The following is a 24,214-nucleotide window of genomic DNA, read 5'->3' as shown; positions in this document are numbered from 1 at the left end:
TCTTGGATAAAATTCCTGTGTTCTTTGTGTAGCGTTCAGCAGTCGGGTCCAGGAGCAGATATTGACTGAAGGTATTCACGGTCACTGAACCGGAAGCTGCTGGCTCTATAGAGCCTGCTGTTAAACCTGTTGCGGGAGCTAGGGGTTGGAGGGGCTGGTACTGGACTGTAACAGACGTTTTTCTTTGAGTACAGTGCTTCTACTCATATTAAACCTAGCTTCAAAGAAAACAAATTTACTGCCATCATTTTATTTTTCAAAATATGCGTTTAAAAAAAAATTGAACTTTAACAGAACTTGTCCCAATGGGAAGACACTTTCAAGTTAGTTTATGTGATGAATACCACCCAAACTGACTCTGCCTGCAAGCTCATCATACATGTCCAGCTCTCCTTCACTTAGGTAACAAGAGCCCACTTTTTCGACCTAAACGAAGACAAGCATTTCCTATAGCCGCACAGCATGCCGAGTTTATTTCAGACCTTTCCTCAGGGGAACAAAGGCCAGTGACGCAGGGCTGCATATCATTCATTCCTTTTTGTTCTTGCATCCACACCCCTGCCTATAGTGAAATTCGTACATTAAAAAATGCTAGCAGATTTGTCTCTAGGAAACTGCTTGCTAACTTTTTGAATCCTAAGTAAAAATTGAGCAAGATTTTTGCATCTTTGGTGATCCAAGCAAACTAAGCACACTAAAAGGAAATAAATACTAGGAGAAATTTCAGTTTTAAAAATTATCCTCTCAGTCCTAAAGTAGGGATGTTTTTGCAAAACATTCATTGGTAACATATTGAAATGAAATTTGAAAAAAAAGTTGACCATTTTTAGTTGTGATGTGATCTTTGTAAAAGATGTATCAGAACAGCAATGAGTATCGATATACTGCAGTTTGGTACAATTTAACAAATTAAATGGCTTATGTGTCTTAAGTTTACCTGCATTAACCTAACTGAATTGGTGACATTGCATCCATTTTTATAACTCTGGTGTTTAAAACTATTAAATGTAAAGCTACATCTATACACTGAACCTCTGCGTCTTCTTTCGCTGTTTGTACACACACACAAAATAGGGAGAAAAGAACCTGGTTGGCAGGGACTGCCTTAAGACATGAGAATGCATTCTAGTAAATAAAAAAATAAGGGTCTGTTACTTAAAGCTCTAGATTTTCTATAATCTAATCACCTAATATTCTGGTCATGCCTCATCTCACATGTTTATAGATATTTAAAACTTTCTCATACAGCTACAGGAAGATTACAGATACATTAAAATGTGCTCAGTTGGGACTGTTACAGAGAATAGGAAGCTTGACCTCTAAAAATTTAAACTAATACCAAAATGAATTGTGTGTACAGTTGCAATTGAAGGCATTCTTTTAAAGGTTTACATGTCAAGATCCCTCAGTGCTAGTTGGTACCCGTGAACTGCTCCCAGGGAGCCTGATCCTCCCCTGGCCTCAGTTACCCCCAGGTAATAAAAACTCTGCCCAAGTGCAGTTATGTTGATTAATCACATTAAGTGATCCCTGGAGCCTGACAAGGTTAATGTGTGTCTCCTTCTATTGGGGAATGAGTTAGGCACTAACTGGAGAACCACTAATAATACTGTTGTAAGTACATTCAGATAGTCTCCAAATATTGCCAAGTTCGTCAGAAGTAAACAGTAGCTCTATTATATGAGTGGTGGGGAGGTGAGAGGCACTGGGCAGTTAAATGAACTGCCGCATTTGCAAAACAAATCACCATGCTCTATTGCTTGAATATGATTTACATTTTTAAGACAGAGTCCAACGAAAGCATTCCCAGTTTAAAAATGCTTTTTGCTTCTATTCAAAGTAATCTCTGGCTCCCTCATAATACAAAATCCTTATATTCCTAGTCTGCATTGCTTTCAACCTTAACTATGCACACCAGTGAAAGTTTTCAGAAACATATTCAAAATTGTAAACAGTAGCAAAGGCAATAAGATTTCTAAAGGGGACTATGATTTTAAAAGGTTTTTCATATTGCAATTGCCTGGGATATAACATTAATATTAGAATTATATTGAATTATGTTAATATTTATATTACCTAACATGTTGGATTTACATATTTGAATTATTTTATGTAGTTTTATTTTACTATATAATATATATTCATATACATTGTAAGGACACATGAATGCCACTCATTTTTGTCCATTTTCCGTATAGTAATCTCAGACTGTCCTTGAGATTAGTCAAATTTTGCATGATTCTTTTTTTTTTCCTGGCTTTATTGAAATATAATAATAGAAAATTCGTTGGTCATATTTACATCGTACAATTCAATTAGTTTTTTTTTTCAATTATAGTTGGCATATAATAATATACCAATTTCAGTCAGACAGCATAGTGATCAGAGATCCACATAACTCGCAAAGCAGTCACCTCACAAAATCCAGTACTCCTCTTCCCCCTCACATATTTATTACATTATTAAGCATCTTCCCCATGCTACACTCTACATCTCCATGTCTATTCTGCAGCTATCCATTTGCACCTCTTAATCCCTTTGCCTCTTTTTGCCATCCCCCCCACGCCCTCCCATCTAGTAGCCCTCTAAATATTTCTCTGTATGAGTTTATTTCCACTTTTGTTGTTGTTGTTGTTGTTGTTTTGTTCTTAATATTCCATCTGCACGTGAAATCATGTGATATTTGTCTGTCTCTGTCTGACCCATTTCATTCAGCTCAATATCCTCTAGGTTCATCAAGGCAGTATTTCTGTCCATCCCCTTCCTTTTAGTCTGTGTGTGTCTTTTATTCTGAAGTGAGTCTCTTGTAGGCAGCACATGTAGGGGTCTTGTTTTCTTATCCATTCAGCCACTCTATCTTTTGCTCGGAGCGCTTCATTCTTTTCCATTTGAGGTACTTGTTGATAGGAATGTAGTTGTTACCATTCTTCATTCCTGTTTTTGATACATGTTTTTTTCTTCTTAAAGAAGTCACTCCAACATTGCCTGTAATACTGACTGACGGTACTGGCAAAATTCTTTAGCTTGTATTTGTCTGGGAAGCTCTTTATCTGTTCTTCAACTCTAAATGATAGCTTTGCTGGATAGAGGATTCTTGGTTGTAAATCCTGGGTCTTTATCATGTGGAATATTTTGTGCCACGCCCTTCTGTCCTGGATCGTTTCTTTTGAGAAATCAGCTGCCAGCCTTATGGGTGCTCCCTTGTAGGTAACTATCTGCTTTTATCTTGCTGCTTTTAAGATTCTCTCTTCGTATTTAATCTTTGGCATTTTAATCACGATGCGTCTTGGTGTGGGCCTCTTTGGGTTCCTGGTTTTGGGGACTCTGAGCTTCCTGGTGTTTATGTCTATTTCCTTTACCAGGTTAGGGAAGTTTTCCATCATTATTTCTTCAAACAGCTCTTCAACCTCTTGTTTCCCTCTTCAGGTAATCCTATGACACGGATATGTTCACCTTTAATAGTGTCCCATAGGCTCCTTAAATCATTATGATAGTCTTGGCTTCTTTTTCCTTGCCATTCTTATTGAGTGTCTCTGGCTCTATATAGTTTATTTTATCCTCTTCTTTATCCACTCTGTTTATTCCATCTAATATACTTCTCATCTCAGATAATGTGTTTTTCATTTCTGACTGATTCCCTTTTATAATTCCCATTTCTGTTTTATGTTTTTTATCTCTTTGTCGATGTTCTCACTGAATTCATCGACGCTTCTCTGCCGGAGCCCGCCGGCAGAGATCGAACAGCACCTAAAAGAGGGGGGTGAAGCCTCAGAAAAAAGAAGAAGACAGGAAAGCGCTTCGGGAGGGCATACAGTCACTGCTGCAGCCTTGAGTTTATTTAGCGTTGCCTTTATATCAGTTTTTGGATACAATAGCAAAGCACAGAATAGAATAGCAAAGCACAATGTACATTACCATAGGAATGCTGACATTTACATAAGTTCCTATACATCCTTCCCTCAGGGTACAAACATCCTTTTCTGGGCTGTAAAACATTCCACTATCTTAAGAGGATTTCTTTATGATGCAAGTCTCCCCACCAGGGTCAGTAATGTTTAAGTTAACATCTTGCTTCCTTGAACCACTGTTAAGCAGTTTCAGCAGCTGCTTCATGGCTATCAGCTACGTGACTTCTTCAGTGCCTCATAATGGCTCCCATCATGTCTCAAAATGGCTCCTGACACTTCTCCTAAGTACTTTGAGCACCCTTATAACCAGTGTCTTGAACTCTCCATGTGTTAGATTGCTTGACTCCATTATACCTGGGATCTCAATCTTTGTTCTGTTTTCTCTTATGGTTCCTGCTTCTTTGTCTTCCCATTTTGGCTGCCTTTCCATGTCTGTTTCTGCATACTAAGCCAAACTCCTAAGTCTCTTGGTCTTATTAGTGTGAATTTATATAGTAGGTGTCCAGCGGCATAGTCCTGAGAGGGATTCAGCTGCAGGCCAAGTTTAGCCCCAGCGTTTGCCCCTCCAGCACCATCTGCTAAGATCCAGCAAGCAATCCACATATGCTACGCTTATAGTTACCTCAAGAAACTACGCCAGAAACCAGTGACATTGCCACCATTGTGATTCTTGGTGCTGCTCAGGAAGGAGCATCTGACTTGCCAAGGACATACCTGGATGTGGTTTGGAGTTGGGGGAGGTGGTGTTTCAGGGGATCCTCTGGGCAGAGAGAGCTCTGTTATCCAATTTGATGATGTTTCAGCTGTAGGGTCCTGCGTCCATACACTGGGATAGGGGAGAGCTTAAAAAAGGAACAATGGACACTGCTGGCACTTCTGCCCAGGAGGATTCCTCGCCTCAGGTCCTCACTCTGGCAATTCAGTGTCCCCTTGTTAGTCCCTGGTGCCCTGGCCCCCCTTGCAGCCAAGCTGGCGCTGGTGCTCAGAGCAAGCAGGTCCATCACCTGAAAGTCTGCTTGCAGACACGGCCCCTTTAAGAGGCATCTGAAGCTGTCTACTGCCCCTGCAGCTCAGCTGCTCCAGACTGGGCAGCCTCATGTCTTCGCCCCTTCCTACCTTATACCTTTGCAGGGTGATTAATTATTTCTCTCCCTAGTTGTAGTGCTTCCGTTTATCTGGATCTCTGGCGACTTTCCTTGCTGTCTGCTCTGTGTTTTTGTCACAAGTTTGATTTGGTCCCAAGAGGGATGAACAAAGCCTCTATCATCTACTCCATTTTTTTCCTGTCTCTGATCTTCTTTCTTAATGGAAGTAGTTAAGAAGGGAAAAGAAAGTCAGTTTAAAGTATTGTAATCTTGTTTGAATGATCAGAATGGTCATCTCAGATTTCAGATTTCAGAGCTGTTAGGTACCTGTTAGTTGGTAGATTGAGAGAAGAGGGTCCACTTGGATTGAGAGACGAGGGTCCACTGGAATTGTGTGGTGAGGGCTGAAAGCAGAGGTCCAGTTTCCTATAGAAGGCTGCAGTAAGCCTTATGGAGGGGTCCTCTCCTAGTTGGTTAGTTCCCTGCTTGAGAATGTCGTGTATTATTTGTGAGAGAATTTTCAAAGTGTAAGTCCTTGAGTTATCCATGAGTCTCTTTCTCCATTCTCTGGAATGTGGACAGCAGGATCTGACTTGCGCAATTAGTTCATGTATTTGTGAAGGCTTTCTAGTGAGCTGAAGAACACTCAGAAGATATGTTACCTCATATTTAATTTGGGTTAATTTTCCCATCTTTCCCCATCTCTTGACTCAGGCAAACATAGGACTTTTTAGTGCTTTTGGGATCTTTTTTTTTTTTTTTTTTTACTGCTGGGGAGGGGGGCATATGGAAGTTCAGTTTGAAGGAATGAAAAGTAAAAGTCACCTGCTTCCTTCCAAGTTTGCTTTGCAAGGGTGTCCTTCGATGAGTACCCTACTGAAGTCTCCATTTACTTAAGTTCTAGAAAAGGCTATTGGTCCTTCTTTTTCCTTGTCGAACTGCTTATTTTTCTTTTTTCCTACAAAGTTCCCTGGCCTTAACTCTGACAGCACTTTTTTGCACGAATTACATTCTTTGGAGCCACAAGCTCTGAATTCTTCCAGTCTATTTGATCGTGGCTCATGTGATTAGTCCAGAACTCAACCTGCCATGGGTCTCTTGCCAAACCTAGTGCTTGCTAAGTGTCCCTAATATGGAGACCTAAAGACATTTCATTACCTCATTAGTGAGAGGGTATTGCTTCATTCCAGGTTAATAACATAACTGCTATTGAATCATTACTAGATTTAAAATCACTGAAGGATGCTACTAGTCATTTGGTTTCCTTTCAATGTGAATAAGGCTGTTGAAGGAGGGGAGTTTAAGTTATTATACTCATGCCCAACTTAGGAACATAAATAGTCCTGGGCAGGGTGGGAGGCAAACCCATTAACTCCATTTAAGTTAAATTTACATTCTGAAGGAATTTTATAATCATTTTACAAGATGCATTTCCATCTGTGTGGAAATAATGAACGACAGTAATGAAAGTTATTTAGGTACCGTAATCATAAGCCATTACATTTTCTTGTACAAACGTTGTTTTCTGAAGTATGGTTTATGACTGAGACAGATGAACAATTAAACTTATAAACTGATTTTTAATCTTTATTAATAAAGATTAAATATTTGTTTTTTTAATGAATTATGCCATCATTACAAGTATTGGTAAAACATTGAGACCACTAGAAAAAATTCATCTGTGTTAAGAGCAAAATCCTCTAAGGCGGAGGTCCCCAACCTTTTTGGCACCAGGACTGGTGCTCCTCTGAGAATCTAATGCTTGATGATCTGAGGTGGAGTTGAGGCGGTGATGCTAGCACTGGGGAGCTGCAAATACAGATGAAGCTTTGCTCACTTGCCCACTGCTCATATCCTGCTGTGCAGCCTGGTTCCTAACAGACTAGTACCAGTCCATGGCCCAGGGGTTGAGGACTCCTGCTGCTATAAGGGATCTATTTGCCTGTTTCTACCCATTTTTATGCATGAGAATCTTTAACAAGCAGGTGGGGTGTGCTATACCTAACTGGGAGCCGGCAGGTATTGGTAGTGTGCCTGAAACTTCCCAGAAGGAACAAAGAGTTTATCATTTATCAGAAATGATCAAACACACAATCAGTGGTGAAAATTTTGTGTATCGTAAATACCTATTTATACATAGAAGCTTTTCCTTAAAGAGTTAGGTTAAGGCCCTGAGCAGTGTGGTTAGGGCATCGTTCTGGTTTCTTGAGGTCCCTTTGTGTTCTTGCTGGGCCTGGTTCGAATTGGGCTCTTGACACCTGAGCCTTGTGTGCCTGGAATGTCTGTATGCTGGGGGCACAGACTTTTTGTGAGGGTCTCCCAGCCAGTGTTCTCATTGGCAAGTAAATGCATTCCCTCTGTGGGATCAAAATTCTTCCTCACACAGGGAGGATTTTCTTGGAAGATGAGAATTAAACCCCTTTTGGCCAGAAGAGAGACTTTCTCCATGGGTTGGGCTCTGAACACAGATCCGCCAGTGAGCTGAAGCATGATACTTCCTATATAACACAATTAGACATCTTCAGGAGGACTGGATTTCAGCTTTGCTGAATTATTCCTTCTGAGCACTCCTCCTCCCCACCCGAGATAGTTGGTTACATTAATCATGATAAAGTAGACTTTCCCCCCAAGTTTAAAAGTGTCATTCCAGAAAATTAAAAAATAACTCTGTTGGCATATGGCTTCTGATGATCCTCTTTTTAAAGCCCCTTTGTAAGCTATTTTCATAGTGGGGGCTTCAGTCGAGTTCCATTTTCAGCTCTGCCACAAATTAATTGGATCCTTAAACACACTTTCTTTGGCCTCTCTGGGCCTCCTTGTTTTCTTATGTGAAATGAAATAGTCAGATTAAATGATATTTATGATCCCTCCTTAACATCTCATGGTTATGGGAAAGCTTAGGTTTGTCCTTTGTCCCCCCCCCCCCCCCCGCCCCCACCTTGTGTATGGGTGCTTAGAAAAGGAGTTTAGGAAAACATTGTAGTCCTAATACTACATCCCCACGTGCCATTTTTTTCTCCTGTTCTTTCTTTCCTTATATGAAGATTTGCTGATAATCTTGCCCAAATAATGGCCATACCTCGCTTATTCTTTCTTGTACATCCCAGGAGATGCTTTGTACATCCCTTCTCAGCTGGTGGACACTACCTGTACCATTTGAATGGTCTTCACATAGGTTCCCTTTGGAGTAAAAAGATAACTGGAAAACCATATCACCTGTTCTATTAACAGTATCAATGTTATAATATTTAAGCATATATACACATATTTGTATTTGATTTGAGGTAGTTTTGTATCTATAATCATAGACTGAGTTTGACTCTAGCATCAATTTTTACTATCAGATGACTCACTCTGTTCAAGCCTATTTCATCATGTAGTCCCATTTTCTATCAGGAATTCAAAGAAAGCACATAGATAACAATTAACACAGTTCGTTGTATTATAGGTGTTTGATAAATGGCAGAATTACCTGATATTTATTATACATATTACCATATTTAAGTCATCTATTTTAAATTGTATGTACTTTTTTCACTTTTTAACATCTCTGAAATTGCAATTTATCTTAAAATCTGTAGTGTTGTATGATCACTATTGGTGAAGTGGCAGTCATGGGGAAGTTTCAGGTATCTCTCAATAAAAGTATTTTGCTGATCTTTTCCTTTTTGTGCAAGTGCTAAAGTGATATATGATAAAATCTCTATCAGAATAAGTCTGAAGAGTTTTTTAAATAAGTATAAAGTAAAGAGTGAAATTGATAAGGGAAGTATTATCATTCTTAGTGGTACCTGAAATAATGGTGCATTTTTAGATCACTAGTATCTTAGCTTTGATGAAATACAGTATGTAGCATATGTATTGTGTGTGTAGGTATGTAATCAGCAAAAAAAATTGTTTTACTGTCAGATTTTTCCCCCTAAGAGCACAGCCAAATTTTCTTAAATATTATAATCATGAACCTAATTGCAGGACTGTACAGTTGAAATGTAAAGGGAATGTTTTCAAAATGTGACTTCTGGCAAAACAATAAAAGAAAAACAAGACGAGGACAGAGTAAAGGAGGGAAGCATATGTTGTGCACTGGTTACATTGGTGTATTTGTGCAGATGCATAGCACAGGCTCTCAGAGGGTAAGGCTTCATGATTAATGGTGTTTATTCTTGACAGAGCCTCCTTTATTTATCTGCAATACAGTTTAGTGATTTTATCAGGCACCTGAATGAAAAATATTCAGTCATACCAATATTGCAGTGTAAATTGAGTAGAGTCACTTTTTATTATATCTTTCCGCCTTATCATCTGCACAGTAATTTTCTAGCAGAGGTTTGATATGGAAAGGCCGGATTTAGCTGTACTTGACACAAAGCCTCTTCAATTTCCCCTAAAAGTTCAGGCTGCATTTAGAAGTGTGTGTGTGTGTGTGTGTGTGTGTGTGTGTGTGTGTGTGAGAGAGAGAGAGAGAGAGAGAGAGAGAGAGAGAGAGAGAGAGAGAGAGAAAGAGAGAGAGAGAAACCCTCTCATCCAAGCAATTTCAGGTTTTGAAAGAATAAAGATAAAATGTACAAACCTGAATGGGAGAAGTGTTGTTAATATAAAGGCATCTAATAGCTGTGAACTTACTGGTAAAAGCTTCTTTAGTGTTTAAACTGTGGCTCAGTAGTGGGCCTTTTGTTTTGCATGGCTGCATGGTCTCACTTTCTTCTACACAATTGTTGTCCAAATCCAATCATCATTAAGCCAGGCCCTTTCACTTCTCCTGGAGTAATATCAAAGTTGGAGTCCAGATGTCCCAATGGGGACATTAGTTGCTATGATGATGGCAATGTCATTTTAAAAAGCGGGAGAAAGGGTCTAAAAGAAAAAGATCTCATTTGTGGGATACTCAAATAAGGTATCACTAAATTTTAAATAAAACTTTATTCAAGTAGCAGACTTTATAATATTAATTGTAAAAACAAATCAATGGTGGACAGGGACAAATGGTTTAAATCATAGAATACATTGGATTTTAGGACTGAAAGGGACTTTAAACCTGATGGTTGAAATGGAGATCATATTGTCGAAATGCTCGCATTTTACAGATAAGAAATGTAAAGCCCCAAAGTGTTCCCAGTAAGTCCGTGCGCCTGCACTCAGGCTCTCTTAAGAGTAATACGAACAAGTAATTCTGGTACATCATTTAGGCATTTCTGGTCAGTGAAATCTGTTCTCACTTGCGGATCAGAAGACTTGCTTTCGCTACAAAGGAGGGAGTGCAAAAGGAGACTTTGTGGTTCCTTTTCAAATGGCCAGATTCATTTTCAGTCTTCCAAGGTGCTATTCCCTGTACCCAGGGCAAAGTTCTCTAAAGTTATGATAACGAGAACCATAAGAAAATTATCTCATTATGTGGAAGTTAATGCTTCTTTTCTATTATAGACAAGTTATTCCCCAATACATTAGATACACTCCTTTTCCATATTTAATTTATTTTTGAAGTCCGACACCCTCAAAGAGGTTAAAATTCTGGAATATTGAGAAGTGTGCCTGGAATATAATGTCTTAGTCAACATGTAGAGGCCTACAAGGTCTGTTTCCACTTAAATCTGAAGAGGCTGTCACTTAAAAGGGGCCCACTATTTTCACCTTTACTAGGCTAGAGTCCCCTAGCAAACCTTGGGGATTTTATTCTGGAAGAGAAGCTATTTAGATAATAATAATAGTTAGATAATAATAGTTCCTTGATGGACATTCCTATTATCACTGAAAGGACGATTTAAAGCATGAGAGAAAGTGTGAGTCAGATATATCTTGCCAAGGATCACAAGAGGCAACCCAGAAAACACTCTAATCAGTAGTTAATAGTTACTAATAATAATTATGAGGATTATGATGATGATGATGATAGAGAAAAAGTACACACCAGCTCCTGAAATACAGGCCTAAGCTCAGCATGCTAAATTGCTCTTGATAAAGGATTTATCCTATTTCGTTCTTGAAGTAATGTTTACAAAATATAAATTAAAACTGAAGCCTCGTACTCATCCGGGCTCAGAATTAACTGATGTACCTTTCTTTGGCATAGATATTCTCCATGCTGCCTGTAAGAGGACTCAACACGAAGCAAGGATTAAACTGTTGGAACTTAACTTCTTATTTCTAATTAATTATTTCCACCCAAGACTCTCATTTAATTTAAATAAGAGATCCTGGCTTGGGGCTGTCAAGATTTTAAAATAACTGTTTACTTTGAATTGTTAAGATGTCTAGGTAAATGATACAAGCATAGGCCTGTTTATTTAATTAAATCAGCAGTTCTAATTGAATCTCTTGTTATGTACTTTAGGGTCCCTTTTATTTATGCCAGGTTGATATTGTGGTTCAGATCCAAAAGTTCCCACTGAAGGATGTCATGGCTGATAGGATTCTACATTATTAGACAAGGTAACACCTAGATGAACAAATGCCACATTTCCCAGGAGTCTTCTAGGTACCTTTAGTGTATAGGACTTTGTCATTTGCCGAGTTACTCAACATTCTTGTTTCGATATCTTTCTGTTCTGTTGCGTGTTTTCTTTTTAAGGTCAATGTTTTGCTATTTTGAATGCTACTTTTGGGATGGAGTTGGTAATTCGTCAAATTCCAAAAAATAGGATTTATTAAAATGACTGAAAAATTGGTTGGAAAGTCAGAGAAATCAAGCCAAAATTTTTGCCCCTTTCCATTTTTTTCTTTTCTCATGGCTATGAAGTTTTGAACTAAAACTACAGAATGACCATGCTCTTGAATTTACTTTTAGAAAAAAACCACTTGCTTTACTAAGGTCAAGTAAAGTTACTAATCTCTTTGCTTTGTTAGAAGAGATGGGGCGGAGTGCTCCTAGTGATACCAAGGGTGTCAAGTAGCCACTCACCCAGACTCTAGAACACCTATGTGGGGGCCTGAGGACATTCTTACACAAGGAGTTGGTGAAAACAAGGTGACATTGGCCTTAACCAGGTGAGAGCTCTAGTAGTAATAGCAGCAGGAATGAGTGAGTTGTTAAAGGGGCCAGTGGTTACTGAGAATTTACCATGTGACAGGTGTCAGGCCGAAGGCTCAATGTGTACTTCCTTGTTAGAAATTAAATAATATACAGCATTGCTACTTTTCCATCTAGGCCTAAATAGCCTTGGAGCAAAAGCCGACTTTTAAAGTTATATTTTACCCAACATTATATTTAAGTCCGATATCTTACTACTGTGATGTCTAGAATACCTAATTAAATGCACACTCCCTGCCACAAAGAGACATAGAAGAAGAGAGTGAGACAGGAGAGCCCCTGGTCCTCTGGGCCTGGCTAGATCGCCCTTCCCCAAGCTGGGGAAAGAGAGCATACAGAGGAAAAAGGTGACTTTTCAAAGGGAGCACTTACTGTTACGGGGAAGGAAGAGAGAAAAAGATAGTGTCTGTTTGCTTTGTTTTCATAAACCAGTTAGGAAGCTCTCTAACAAACAAGACCCGTTAAGTCTCCCAGAATCTGACCACTGAGGGCAGTTCTCCATCCTTCCACCTTCAAGGCATAGGGTTAGGGAAAGATTAGCAACTGGACATCAGAATTTTTCTCCTAGGCAACCACAGTTGTTTTCTCATCAAGGTGGTATCTCTATGGACTTTGTAAAGGAAGATACAACATATTAATTCTTCTAATAATTACTCCTTATAGTTACATTAGTTATGTATAATATATTAATATGATATATAACAAGTTATATATTAAAATGTATAATGATTTATATATTAATAATTAGTTTTAAAAATTATATAATCAGGTTTTGTTTTTACTGTTTTTTTTTCTCACAAACTAGTAATTAAAGGAAGAAGAAAGAGAAAATTTCTCTTATTTATTACACATTGCAAAAAGTAGGGCACCTTTGTGTGGAATATTTGGATTCCCTTTGGACAATAAAGGAGGCTGCTAAAAAATAATTTTAAATGTACTCCGCACTTATGGAGCTAAAATATTCAAAACTGATGATAGGTCATTTAGAAAGTGATTTGTCAACTGCCATTTGGATGAGGATACTGTCTTCCCCACTGATGTTTTTTATTTGCTTTGTTTCGAAAGTGCCAAAGATGCATACTATGAGATGTGGTCATTTAGCACTAAGTGCTTATTTGAACCATATATTATGTTTCTTGCAACATCAACCCTCCCACCCCCGCCCCGTGTGCTGAAATCATAATTGATTCTTAGTAAATGGAATTTCAATAAAACATATATTCAATGACTATATCATTGAAATATTCATCTATGTGGTTATGCATGTATTTTTTAAAAATTGAAATCCAACATGGTAAATTTGTAAAAGGCCTAAGTCAATTAAAAATGTATGGGAAATATTATTTAGTTACGATGATGATGAAAATGGGATTTGAAACTGAATCATCTTATTAGGTTCCTGGCACTTTAATAGAGTGGATATTTACAGATGTGTAACCAAGGTTAAAGGCCCCAGAAGTAATCATAAAGCCCCTAGAACTAGCAAACATTGAAGGAGGTTACCACCTCTAACCTGAAGGTACAAGCAGGCAGAGGGAAAACTGATTGAGTGGAACCCAGGAAGAAAGGTCACGCTTCCAAAGAGGTAATATGCCACCAGCAGAATTCTGGCTAAGAAGAGGAAGTGACTGGCTAAAATACCCTGACTCTTCTTCCCTTCACCACCACCTTCTGCCAGTGCTTCTCATTAGTAGAATCCAGAGGGAAAGCAGACCTTATTCAGACCCTAAAGACCAGCCTTTCTGAGCATGCAGTGGTTCTGGAGTAAAAGGTGACAGGGAAAGTAAATGTACATTTCAAGGTCATATGCTGATTATGGGGCAGAGGTTATCTGGAAACTCACCTTGAATAGAAGAAAAAATGAAGTCCAAGATTGTGCAAATTTTTAATAGTGTTTATTGTATTAGCCATAGACATTTTAGTTATTTGTTTCCTTTGCTGTATGGAAAGCATATTTTTTATTACAAATTTTGGTTTATTAAAACTGCTTATTGAATAATTAATTAGTTAGTTAAAAATACATTATAAAGGATAACTCCCCTTTGTTCTCTGTTAGGCCACTACTTGAATATAAAGAGCATCTACTTGTTATGGAAAGAACAAAGTCAAACAAAAAATAATTTGTTTTGTATAAAACCATTTCAGTTGCCTGGTAGTAGGAGCCCCAAGTAAAGATGTGAAGGGTATGTGTACATTTCCACTGTTTCAAGCAATGTGAAAGCAAATTGTAATAATCCAGCATACAAACCTTGTTTAATGCTCTCATAATGGGTCATGCACATGATTAAATACTGTGATTTTAATCTTGGCATTTTAGTAACCCAATAAGATAGATGAAAAGGCAGTAACAAATTAGATTATTTAATCATATTTCATTCTAAGAAGTTATTCTCAGCAATGCGTTTTTGTTTTTAAGTTTATCATAGTATGTTAAATATGCTATAATAAGAATCCTCTACTATTTTCATGGTAATCTATTTTCAAGACCTTTTAAAAAAAGGTCAAATTATCTTCACAAGCAAACACCCAATATTGCTTTTGTTGTATTTTGGGAGAAAAACAAAATAATTCCCACCTTCTTTCTTGTTGGAAACTGTACTTCATTCAGTCATTGGGCAATATGGAAACAAATGACAGTCACTCATTAGGTCTCCATAGCCCTGGAAAGACAAATGGGTAAGAGCAGTATAAGGGATGCTATTCTCACGTGGGCGTCCTGAACCCTGCATGCATAAGCCAAGATGCAGAGGTAATAGAACAACAGTTCATCCCTGCAGTTGTGACCTGGCAGCTGAGACAGCCCTCCACAGTTGAGGCATCTCTGGGTCCCAGACTACAGTTCGTTTGATTTAGTTTAGAGGGTCACAGTCATATTTCTATACACATTGGCTGCAACATAAAAGTCATGGAATCTCTGTACGTGGACAGTTCTAAGTTTCAGTGTTCTTCCCGGAATGTTTCTCTTTTCTTTTTTTCTCTTTGCGGTTTGTGCTCTCATCAATGATTAAGCTTTGCCCAGCCCTAGAAGAGGGAGAAGGGAAAGCTATAGGCAGAGAAAGTAATGGGAAGCCAACAACAATCTTCAATCTCTGTATGCGTGCCTACTGAAAATATAAACCAAGAAAGAGACACCTATAATTTTTTTTTCCTACTGCTACTGTAATCCTCAAAAGATGACTTTTAGTAAGTTTGACAGATATTTACCAAGTGAAGTTTCTGACAGTTTGTGAAATAATATATGTCATTTGTATGGAAAATCTTACGACTGCCTTCCCCACAGCCTCTACCTCCTTTTCCTTCAGTAGAATTCACCCCTCTGGTCATAATCTTGAATGGCTCTTGCACACAGCAGTGAACACACATCTGCCCATTAAATTTAAGCTTAACCTTCTCTCTCAGATTTGCTTTACAGTAAACAAACAAACTAATAAATGACCTAGCTACCAGGAATTCAGAAGTGGCTAGCTACCACAAATTTGGAAGTGGCTCTGTTAAGTAATGTTAAAAGCAGCGTTACTGAAAAACTAATTTATATATATTTATGTCCATGTCAGGTGGCACTAGAGCCATTGGAATTCAAGGTTGGGTGCTAGCTGTGGTAGCTTAGAAACTCAGTTTTGTCAGGTTTCAGCACTGGAGAAATGTCATGTTAGCCCAGCTCACAAGAGCTTATTTGGAAACAGAATTAGTTAGTGATCAACTTCCAGTGAGAAACTGAGCAGCAAGGACACAAACACCAGTCTCCAAAGTCTTGCCATATGGACTTCTGTTTATTGAGTGTAGAATCACACACACAAAAGTTTTTTTGGGGTGGTTCTGACAACCCCCAAGAACATCAACAGCCACCACTGTTTACTGAAAACCCAGTGAAGGTCAGTGACTGCAGCCCTGGGATGGAGCTTTTATTGTTCCATTTTGTGTGCAAGGGAACTTCCACTTAGTGACAGAGTCAGTGAAGCCTGCATTCAAATCCAGTTCCTTCATATATCTTGTATCTAATTACTGAGTTTCTGTTCTTAACTACTGTATATGGTTTTATGACTTTACTAAGGGAGGTCCTGGGAAATCCAAGGAAGTGCTTCAGGAGTTCTGTCAGGTAGGGGAGCAGAGCATAAGATTTGCTTTGGAAAGAGGGTTCTAATATTTCAGTGTTTGAAAATCAGGTAGCATCCTGTATATGCTATCCTAATATGCATGTCTGTATATATTTCTGTGTATGTGTATATATGAGTATATATATGTCTGTAGCGTATGTGTGTATAGATTACGAGTGGAGCATATTAGCATGGTAGTATAAGAGGTATGTAAATATATACACACACACATAGCATTATTAGATACCAGGCTCAGTGCATGAAGCTTTACTCATATTTGCTTGTCAAGATCCCCACGAGGCAGTTTTCTTCCCTTGTGGACCCTTAAGGACAAGGAGAGGACAGGTGTGGCAGCTGAGGTTGCATAGCTTTCATCCGCATTGGTTCCTTTTCACAACCCAAGCTCTTGCACAGTACTGCTGCTCTAGTGGTCTGACTGACCTGTCTCCAGAATTCCTAATGACCGGTCACTGGGTAACTCGTATTAAACATTTTCCTATTCATATACTGGGGATGGCTGGCCTTTGAACTAGATGGTTTCCTTCTTTAGGGCACTTGATCAACTTATGGCTTATTTACTTGCATTCCTGTCTGAAGGCATTTCCCACCACCTTATTTAGAACTAGATGACCCAGTATCTATCTCCTCAGCATCATCTCTTTGGAAGCAACATATGTGATTATGACATTCCCAGAGGGGTGAAGTTTCCTGACTTCTTCTCCAGGAGGAATCCATACTCTTCTCTGGTGTTGTTTCTTACTGGTATTCCTGCCAGGGAAGAAGTGACTAAGTATTGATTCCTCTTCATGGCAACTCTTTTAATAATTACCTTCAGTCTTCTATTGAACAGGTCAAATAAAAGTGCAGGACTGGTATAGAAGTCAGATATTCATAGACTTTTAAGAGAAAACTGTCAGCCATCTCCTGGGTTCCTCGCTTCTTTGGGATTGGTGACTGTCCACGTCCTACCTCCATGATGTTCATGTTGTTCCAGATTCTGTTTCTTTTCTGTGTGATCCTTCAGAATGGAATATAGGCCTCTAAGAATATTCTTATTACCCTTCTCAATTCTGGAATTTTAGAAAAATAACAGGTTTCAATTTTTTTTTTTTGTATAAACTGAAAAAACAAGAAATGACATTGCATTCACTAATTTTTAGTGCATATTGTTCAGACCCAGTTGGTAATGGATTATATAAAGCTTGTGAGGTATCATCTCATGGATGTCTTGAAATGTCTACTTTTCTGCATTTCTGCAGCTCTGGTTCTCATCATAAATCTACAATTAAGTTTTTAATTTTGTAGTAATTGCTTTTTGAACCAGATTGGAAGGTCGATTTTCCTTTTTGCTAGAAAACAAGTGAATGAATGGGAGCATCTCCTATGCTCTGAAGTAGCAGCATGTCTAAATGGAGCTTAGAATTAAGCCAGTAACACAGAGCTAACTTGTTTTGTAGTAAAGAGCTAAAATAGAATAGTCTAATAGGTTATACTGGTTTCTCTTTAAGTAATTTTACTAATTTCTGAGAGGACATGGAAAGCCTCAAGTAATTTTGAAAAGAAATAGCTATTTTGTGATGGTGACTTCTCATTCTTCCCGCATGTAAATTTAGAAAAGTGGATTTTTATTTTACTTCACCAAAAGTGGCATCTGAATAACAAAGAAAAAACTTTTTTTTTTAAGTTCAAAGCGAAAGAAGAATAAGGAGCAAATGAGAAAACTCACACCCCCACGCCCCACCCTAACCTCTCTTTTCTACTGAAAGAAAATTCATTATCTGATCTTTGGTTTCATTTATTTCAGTGCCTGTGCTGTGCTCTTGGTGAAGCTGGCTTCTTCCAAGATTATATTTTGACAGGGTGATAGAGGCCAGAGCCCAACCGCACTTGCGTTGGGAGACGTGATGAGAAAATGTGTTTCCTTTCCCTTTTCATTTCACTCTTAAAGCCAGTGACATAGCAAGAACTTACCATTCTCAGTAGATCTGTCTCTGTCTTGGCTTCTCCTTTTTATGGCCATAGCCTCTGTGAATGAGAAATGTTTAGCCTGTCTTGGCCAGTTTACTGGATTATCCACACAAAACATTTTCTGTTAGAGAAGGAACAAGGCAGAGAGAGGCATTGCACAGATTGACCATTCTAGAAACGCCTGTCTGGCAGTGGCTTCAGAACTGGCTGTGAGGAAAGGGGTCCCAGGAGGGGACTGAGGTATGGCGGCAACTAGGTGTGTCTGAGAATTTTTTTCATCAGGCAAAAGCACACAGTCTACCTTAGCTCACTATAACCAAGGCATAAGCTTGATCAGAACCTTATTCTTTTCCAGCTTTCTAAGCCCAGGAATACTTACTGCTTTTTTACTGAACGGGGCTAATCAGGATGCCTAGTGAAAAATGAGTGTGAGAGGAAGATGACTCTCAGTGCCGCCTCCAGAGAGGAGTTGCCTTCAATACAGTGAAACTCAGATCTGTAAAACTCACCCTGCAAGACCATTCATTAACAGTAAAGCTTGGGCATGGATATATGGAGTGTCTGATTTCATGTTTTTTATATACTTTTGCATTTAGTCATCTTTCTTATTTGTGGGCAACTTTGCCAATGTGCATGCTCAGACCTCCAGACGAGATGAATTTGTTTTTCTTTTTTTCTTCTCTTTCTCTTGCTACACTAAGCATGATGGTGAAAGTCAAGTTTTCAATGGTGAAATTAATGTTCAGGTCAAATGGAAAATACAATCTCAGCAACTACTTTAAGCTCAGAGAGGGCTGTTGTTTAGAATTTTTTCTCATAAGGAAAGCCAAAGGCAGGCCTTTATTTTCCTATATTCAGAGTGCCATGAAATTTCTCAAAGGTCAATTTTTTTTTTTTTTTGCCCAGATTATTATATAGCAGTGTACTACCTGCATATGCCACCATGATTTTAAGGTAATAGTACTAGAATATATATGCCTGATATTTTTCCCTCCAAGACACTTTGAATTCACTTAAAATCTTATTTTCTTTTACAGACAGTCTCTGCCTTTGGAGATATTTGTTTCATGCATACCTCTGGTTTTCTTTTTACCTAGGCCTTCTGCCTTATCTAGTAGCCCAACATATTCAGACCTGCCCTTCATTAGGATCTCCCCGCACCGGAACCCCGCTGCAGCTTCTGAGTCCCCCTTCAGCCCTCCACATCCCTACATCAATCCTTACATGGACTACATCCGGTCTCTGCATAGCAGCCCGTCCCTCTCCATGATCTCTGCAGCCCGGGGGCTGAGCCCCACAGATGGTAAGTTTCAGACCAACACATTATGCTTCCACACATGCTAGTTCTTTCCCCTGCCTCACCTGGGATGTGGTTTAGAGTAGCTCTGATGTTTATTGTTTCCCATGTGCCATACACTATGCTGAATGCTTTAAGTGCATGCTTTCATTTCAACATTAGGACACATCTCTGAGGGTGGCTTATTATTTCCATTTTCAGGGGAAGATAGCAATGTGCAGAGGGACCAAGTAACTTGCAGCCTAGTCCCTTGGCTAGTAAGTGTCAGTGGTGGAACCCAAAGCCAGATCTCACTGACTTGCTGTTATCCACAGTTCTGTTCTACGGCTCAACATATGTTTAGACTGGCCCTGTCGCCATTCATATAATGTGCATGTATAACCAGTGCATTTTGCTCACTATCTGATGTATAGTTTTCTGTTCTGCATGTCTCAGAGGCACATTTATACAGATGTGTGTATTAGAGCAGCACTTCTTAAACTCCAGTATGCATACAGATCATCTGGGGATGGTGATTCTCTGTGGGATGGGACCAAGTGGAGCCTGAGATTCTGTACTTCTGAAAAGTTCCCTGGTGATTTCAGTGCTACTGATCTGTGCACCATACTCTGAGTAGCAAGGTCTTAGAGAACATGATGGTTTGGACCTGTTGCTGCATGTGCCCTCTGTCACTGATCTTGCCAAATGAAAACCGGAAGGGGGACAAGGTGGGAAAATACGCAAACTTTTGACTTTAATTCTGTAATACCTGATGTTCATTTTAGGTTCTCAAGGATCAGATTCTGGTTGGTTCTCTTAGCTTCCCACTTAATTACTTTTACATTATTCTGTAATTGGAATTGTATATTCTGCAACTGTCAAGTTCTAAATTGTTCCTTTGATTTAGGAGTAGAATTTCCCATCGAACGCATGCTTATACAAACTGACTTGTCCACAATGGTTGGAACCTGAATTAATCCAGAATTACATAAGCCTTATTGATTGCAGATAGTGGGTTATGAGTTCTCTGCAGCAGGTCACAAATTTGTGATATTTGTTTCACAGCACAGAGAAATGCCGTGCACTCCATCTCACTGATCAGTGCTTGATGTGACCCTGCAGTGTCCCCATTCTCCAGGCAGACCACTTTCAGAGGCCGGCTGTGCGTGGTAGGAATAGTAGGTGGGAAAGCTGCATGAGGTTGCTCAGTAAACATCTACTCAGTTATACCTTCAGAAGCAGCAGTGCTGCAGGAACAACTGTCAGCTCATTGTTTTTCTTCTGATTCAGTGTAGTGAATATACTTGTAAGGTACCAAAAAAATTAGTTTTGCCAGTTGGACGAGATTCACATTTTTTTATATCAGTTTTATTGAGATGTAATTGACATAAGCACGGTATAAGTTTAAAGTATACTGCATAATGATTTATATATTGTAAAATTATTACCCCAGTAAGTTTAGTTAACATCCATATCTCATATACATATAAAAAGGAAAAAGAAAAAAAAAGGTTTTTCCCCTGTGATGAGAACTTTTAGGATTTACTCTTAGTAGATTTCAAATATACCATTTAGCAATGCTAACTATATTTATGTTATACATTGCATTCCCAGTAGTTATTTATCTTATAACTGGAAGTTTGGAAGATTCACACTTTTAAATTTGTTAAAACTATCAGAGAGTCCAATGAGAGTGAAATATGAGTTAGTTCTTCTGTTTGGGATTTGGTTTTACATTAGGAAAAATGGAGAGTCACCTCCATGGAGTACTTGGGAGTTCATGAAAATGACTAACAAGAACAGAGGGAGAGCGAGATAAGGGAGGAGGTCAGCTAACAATGAACTTGAAATTGTACCTGGCACCCAGAAATATAGTTGGACCACTGGAAAATGGTACATCTAGTTAAAGAATCTTATTCTCTGCTACCCGTGGTATTTCATAATAAATATGAATAAGACAGTTTTAGATTGGTTTTTCTGCCTTCCTCCTCCTGTCTTTCGAGTCTAATTAATTACCAGTCAAATAAAGTCAAATTGCTAATATTTCTCTCTTGTGGTCTAATAGTTTTTCATATATATCTCTATCATGTATAAAAGTCTGTGAGCACAAATGTAAAACACAAAGCTGTTTGAAGATGCCATTGTTTCTTTATAATAATTGTAAAACTGAGTTATTATGGGAATGCTATGTGCTTAACAAGTACTTTACATGCATTGTTCCATTCATTGCTCTCAACAACCTCATGGAGCACTAACAGGTGAAGCTGGCATTTATATCTAGATCTTCACAAATCTGGAGACCACCTTCAGAACCACTGCAATATCCTGCTACTTTTGCACATAAATTGGCAGGTGGAAACCGATTATCATCCCACTTTTATAGAGTTGACTCTGGCCAGTAAATTGCTCCAGACTGATAAGTATATACTTTTTTGATTTTGTAATGGGGAAAAAAAAAGAGCTTTTAAATTATGGAACATAAAATTGCAGCTTATCACTCAGTTGTGTGTTCTGAAAGCTGTGCTGCTCTTTCCACTTGTAAGTCCTGTGTCCTCCAGGTATTGAGAGCTGGCCTAGACACTCCTGTCAGAAAGCTTTAGGCAGGTATATTAAGTATGTCTGGAAAGAGATCATAGTTGTCTAAGTTGTTGGCTACTATAAGAAATGGAAGCATACAATGATTTGATATAAGAAACAATTTTATTTTGTGCGGCAAATGTGGGAATATGCATACATTTTAATTCTTTGAATTCTTGATGATTTCTTTAAACCGAAGAGGGGGTGCAAAAAAGAATTTTCCTCTCACCTTCTGAGTTTTTCTGTCTGGGTTAATAATGAAGTTAACATGACACAGGTTAACAGGAGAAAATGTCCATAATATATTATGGATGTACCTGCAGGGGCACCATAAGAATTTGAGACCTGAAGACACATTGGGCAGTTGAGGTTTATATGCCATTCTGGACTAAGAGGGAAGCAGGGGACTGGGATTTCCAAGGGAAAGCAGGCAATTTACAGGTAGATGAGAAAGAGCAAATGTTGGGAACAAATTCCTGCTTTACCACCCATAAACAATTGGACATGGAGGGATGTCTAACAGGCTTTGCTAGTTTTCTCTCTTCCACCTTTAGTTTACAATATGACACTAAGCTATGCTCCCTTCTTTTAAGCAGGTTTTTCTTACTTCCTTTAGGCAGATAAGGGGGAGGGTCAAAAGTTCTGAATGTTTTGTTTCTTAACCAGCTTAAAATTAATACTCCGGAAGGTATATTTGGTGATGGCAAAACTTTGGTCCCCTTCAAAACTAAATTCAAATATTTTATAATATATTTTATTTTCTGTATTCTTTTCCTTCACTCTTATTGTCGAGTAAAAGATATGTGGTAGACTTAAAAGCATAATTTGAGTTAAAGAATTTTTACTAGAATGAGCCATAAAAGGAACTGCTGATGTAGGCTGTGTAACAAGTGGATTTTGTGACCTTCTTTCAACAAGTAACCATGCTTTCCTTGTCTCCTTTTCTAGCGCCCCACACTGGAGTCAGTCCAGCAGAATACTATCATCAGATGGCTCTGTTAGCTGGCCAGCGCAGCCCCTATGCAGACATCATTCCTTCAGCTCCCACTGCTGGCACTGGAGCCATTCACATGGAATATCTTCATGCCATGGATAGTAAGTGATGGGGCTGTTTTCTGTAGTTCTGGGGCTGGCAAATACTATTTCATAAAATGGAGAGGAAGGTAGAAAGATTAGGCCATTGCCTAACTTTACAAACCAGAGGTGAAAAAGGAGGAACCACTTGCTTGGTGCTCTGGTTCCCTTGGTTTTCTAGGAAGCTGCTGCAGATTTGGCTATCCTGGGACTTCTTGTTTAGCTCAGGGGAACAAGCTGGAAGATGCAGGTGATTGTAATTTGGCAGAGGGCAAAAAACTATCCTGCCTCGATTGTCTTGATAACAGAATAAGAAAACTTGTTTGATTACATGAATGTACCTTGTCCAGTCATTCCTTGGCTTTATAGAATTTATGCCTTAAAAATTAATTTTAAAAACAACCTGTATTTGGTTTTACATTTTTTCCTTTTGATTTCTTTTGCCTTATGTTTTCTTTACATTAAAAATTATATTTTACTAAGACTTTTTATTTAGGGAAAATAAAAAGCTTTTTCAAACTAGAAAGAGTTATTTTTAGAACATAGCAATAGAAGAAAATGAGATCATTTGATGCATTTTATATCACTTATTTTTGAGTTCCTCAAGGCTTATGATGATTGCTTTGGGTCACTTATCAAGACATATAGACAAATGAGGCTAAGATTATCTCTTTTCAGAGCATCCTGGAGTTCTCAGTTACTCAAATTCTTTAAGTCTACTATGTTCATTTGTCAGGTGCCAGGAAGTATGACCCAGAAGCATCATTAAAAATCTAAGGTGTGCATCAGTGAAAGCCACTACTCTTGGAATATGACAACAGTTTGACTTCAAGTAGAGAATATTCTTGAGGTCTTATTTGTTCTTTGTTTTTCCTAGCAATAGCGATTAACTTGTACTTAGATTCTATCTACCGTTTGTTTAGATTTTTTTGTGAAATAGTATACACTTGTCAACTCTCTAGCAGTGGTTAGTAATTCAGTCCTCAGGTCTGGAGAAGGTCCACACAGTGTAAAATCTACAACCTTAGTCTTACTTACTATCATGAACTAACTTAGCTATGTTACATAGGAACGTAAGTTTGTACTGGTTTCTATTGGGGTGTTCATTACCACATACAAAGTGAAGGAAATGTGTTACATTTTCTGCAGGGCTTTTGTTCTGCTTTGTAGAGTGGAGAGCTTACTTTTCAAATTCATCATGACCATAT

At 38.5% G+C, this 24,214-nt stretch overlaps 1 protein-coding gene across 11 annotated transcripts in view; it reads left to right on the top strand.

Annotated features, from left to right (window-relative positions):
• GLI3 (GLI family zinc finger 3) overlaps window positions 1-24,214 on the top strand; it is a 264,929-nt gene that overhangs the window by 164,038 nt on the left and 76,677 nt on the right. For 9 of the 11 annotated variants that reach the window (XM_036231040.1, XM_036231035.1, XM_036231037.1 and 6 more), the window contains 2 exons: window positions 19,177-19,382; window positions 22,881-23,027. In XM_036231040.1, the coding sequence (XP_036086933.1) occupies window positions 19,177-19,382; window positions 22,881-23,027 (353 nt within the window). The remainder of the gene's footprint in view (window positions 1-19,176; window positions 19,383-22,880; window positions 23,028-24,214) is intronic. The other 2 variants (XM_036231044.1, XM_036231045.1) reach the window with 1 other exon arrangement.

This window comes from Rousettus aegyptiacus, unplaced genomic scaffold, assembly GCF_014176215.1.
Source record: "Rousettus aegyptiacus isolate mRouAeg1 unplaced genomic scaffold, mRouAeg1.p scaffold_m13_p_13, whole genome shotgun sequence".
Lineage (NCBI taxonomy): Eukaryota > Metazoa > Chordata > Mammalia > Chiroptera > Pteropodidae > Rousettus > Rousettus aegyptiacus.
The sequence above is the reverse complement of the archived record's forward strand: the minus strand, read 5'-3'. Positions and strand labels throughout refer to the sequence as shown.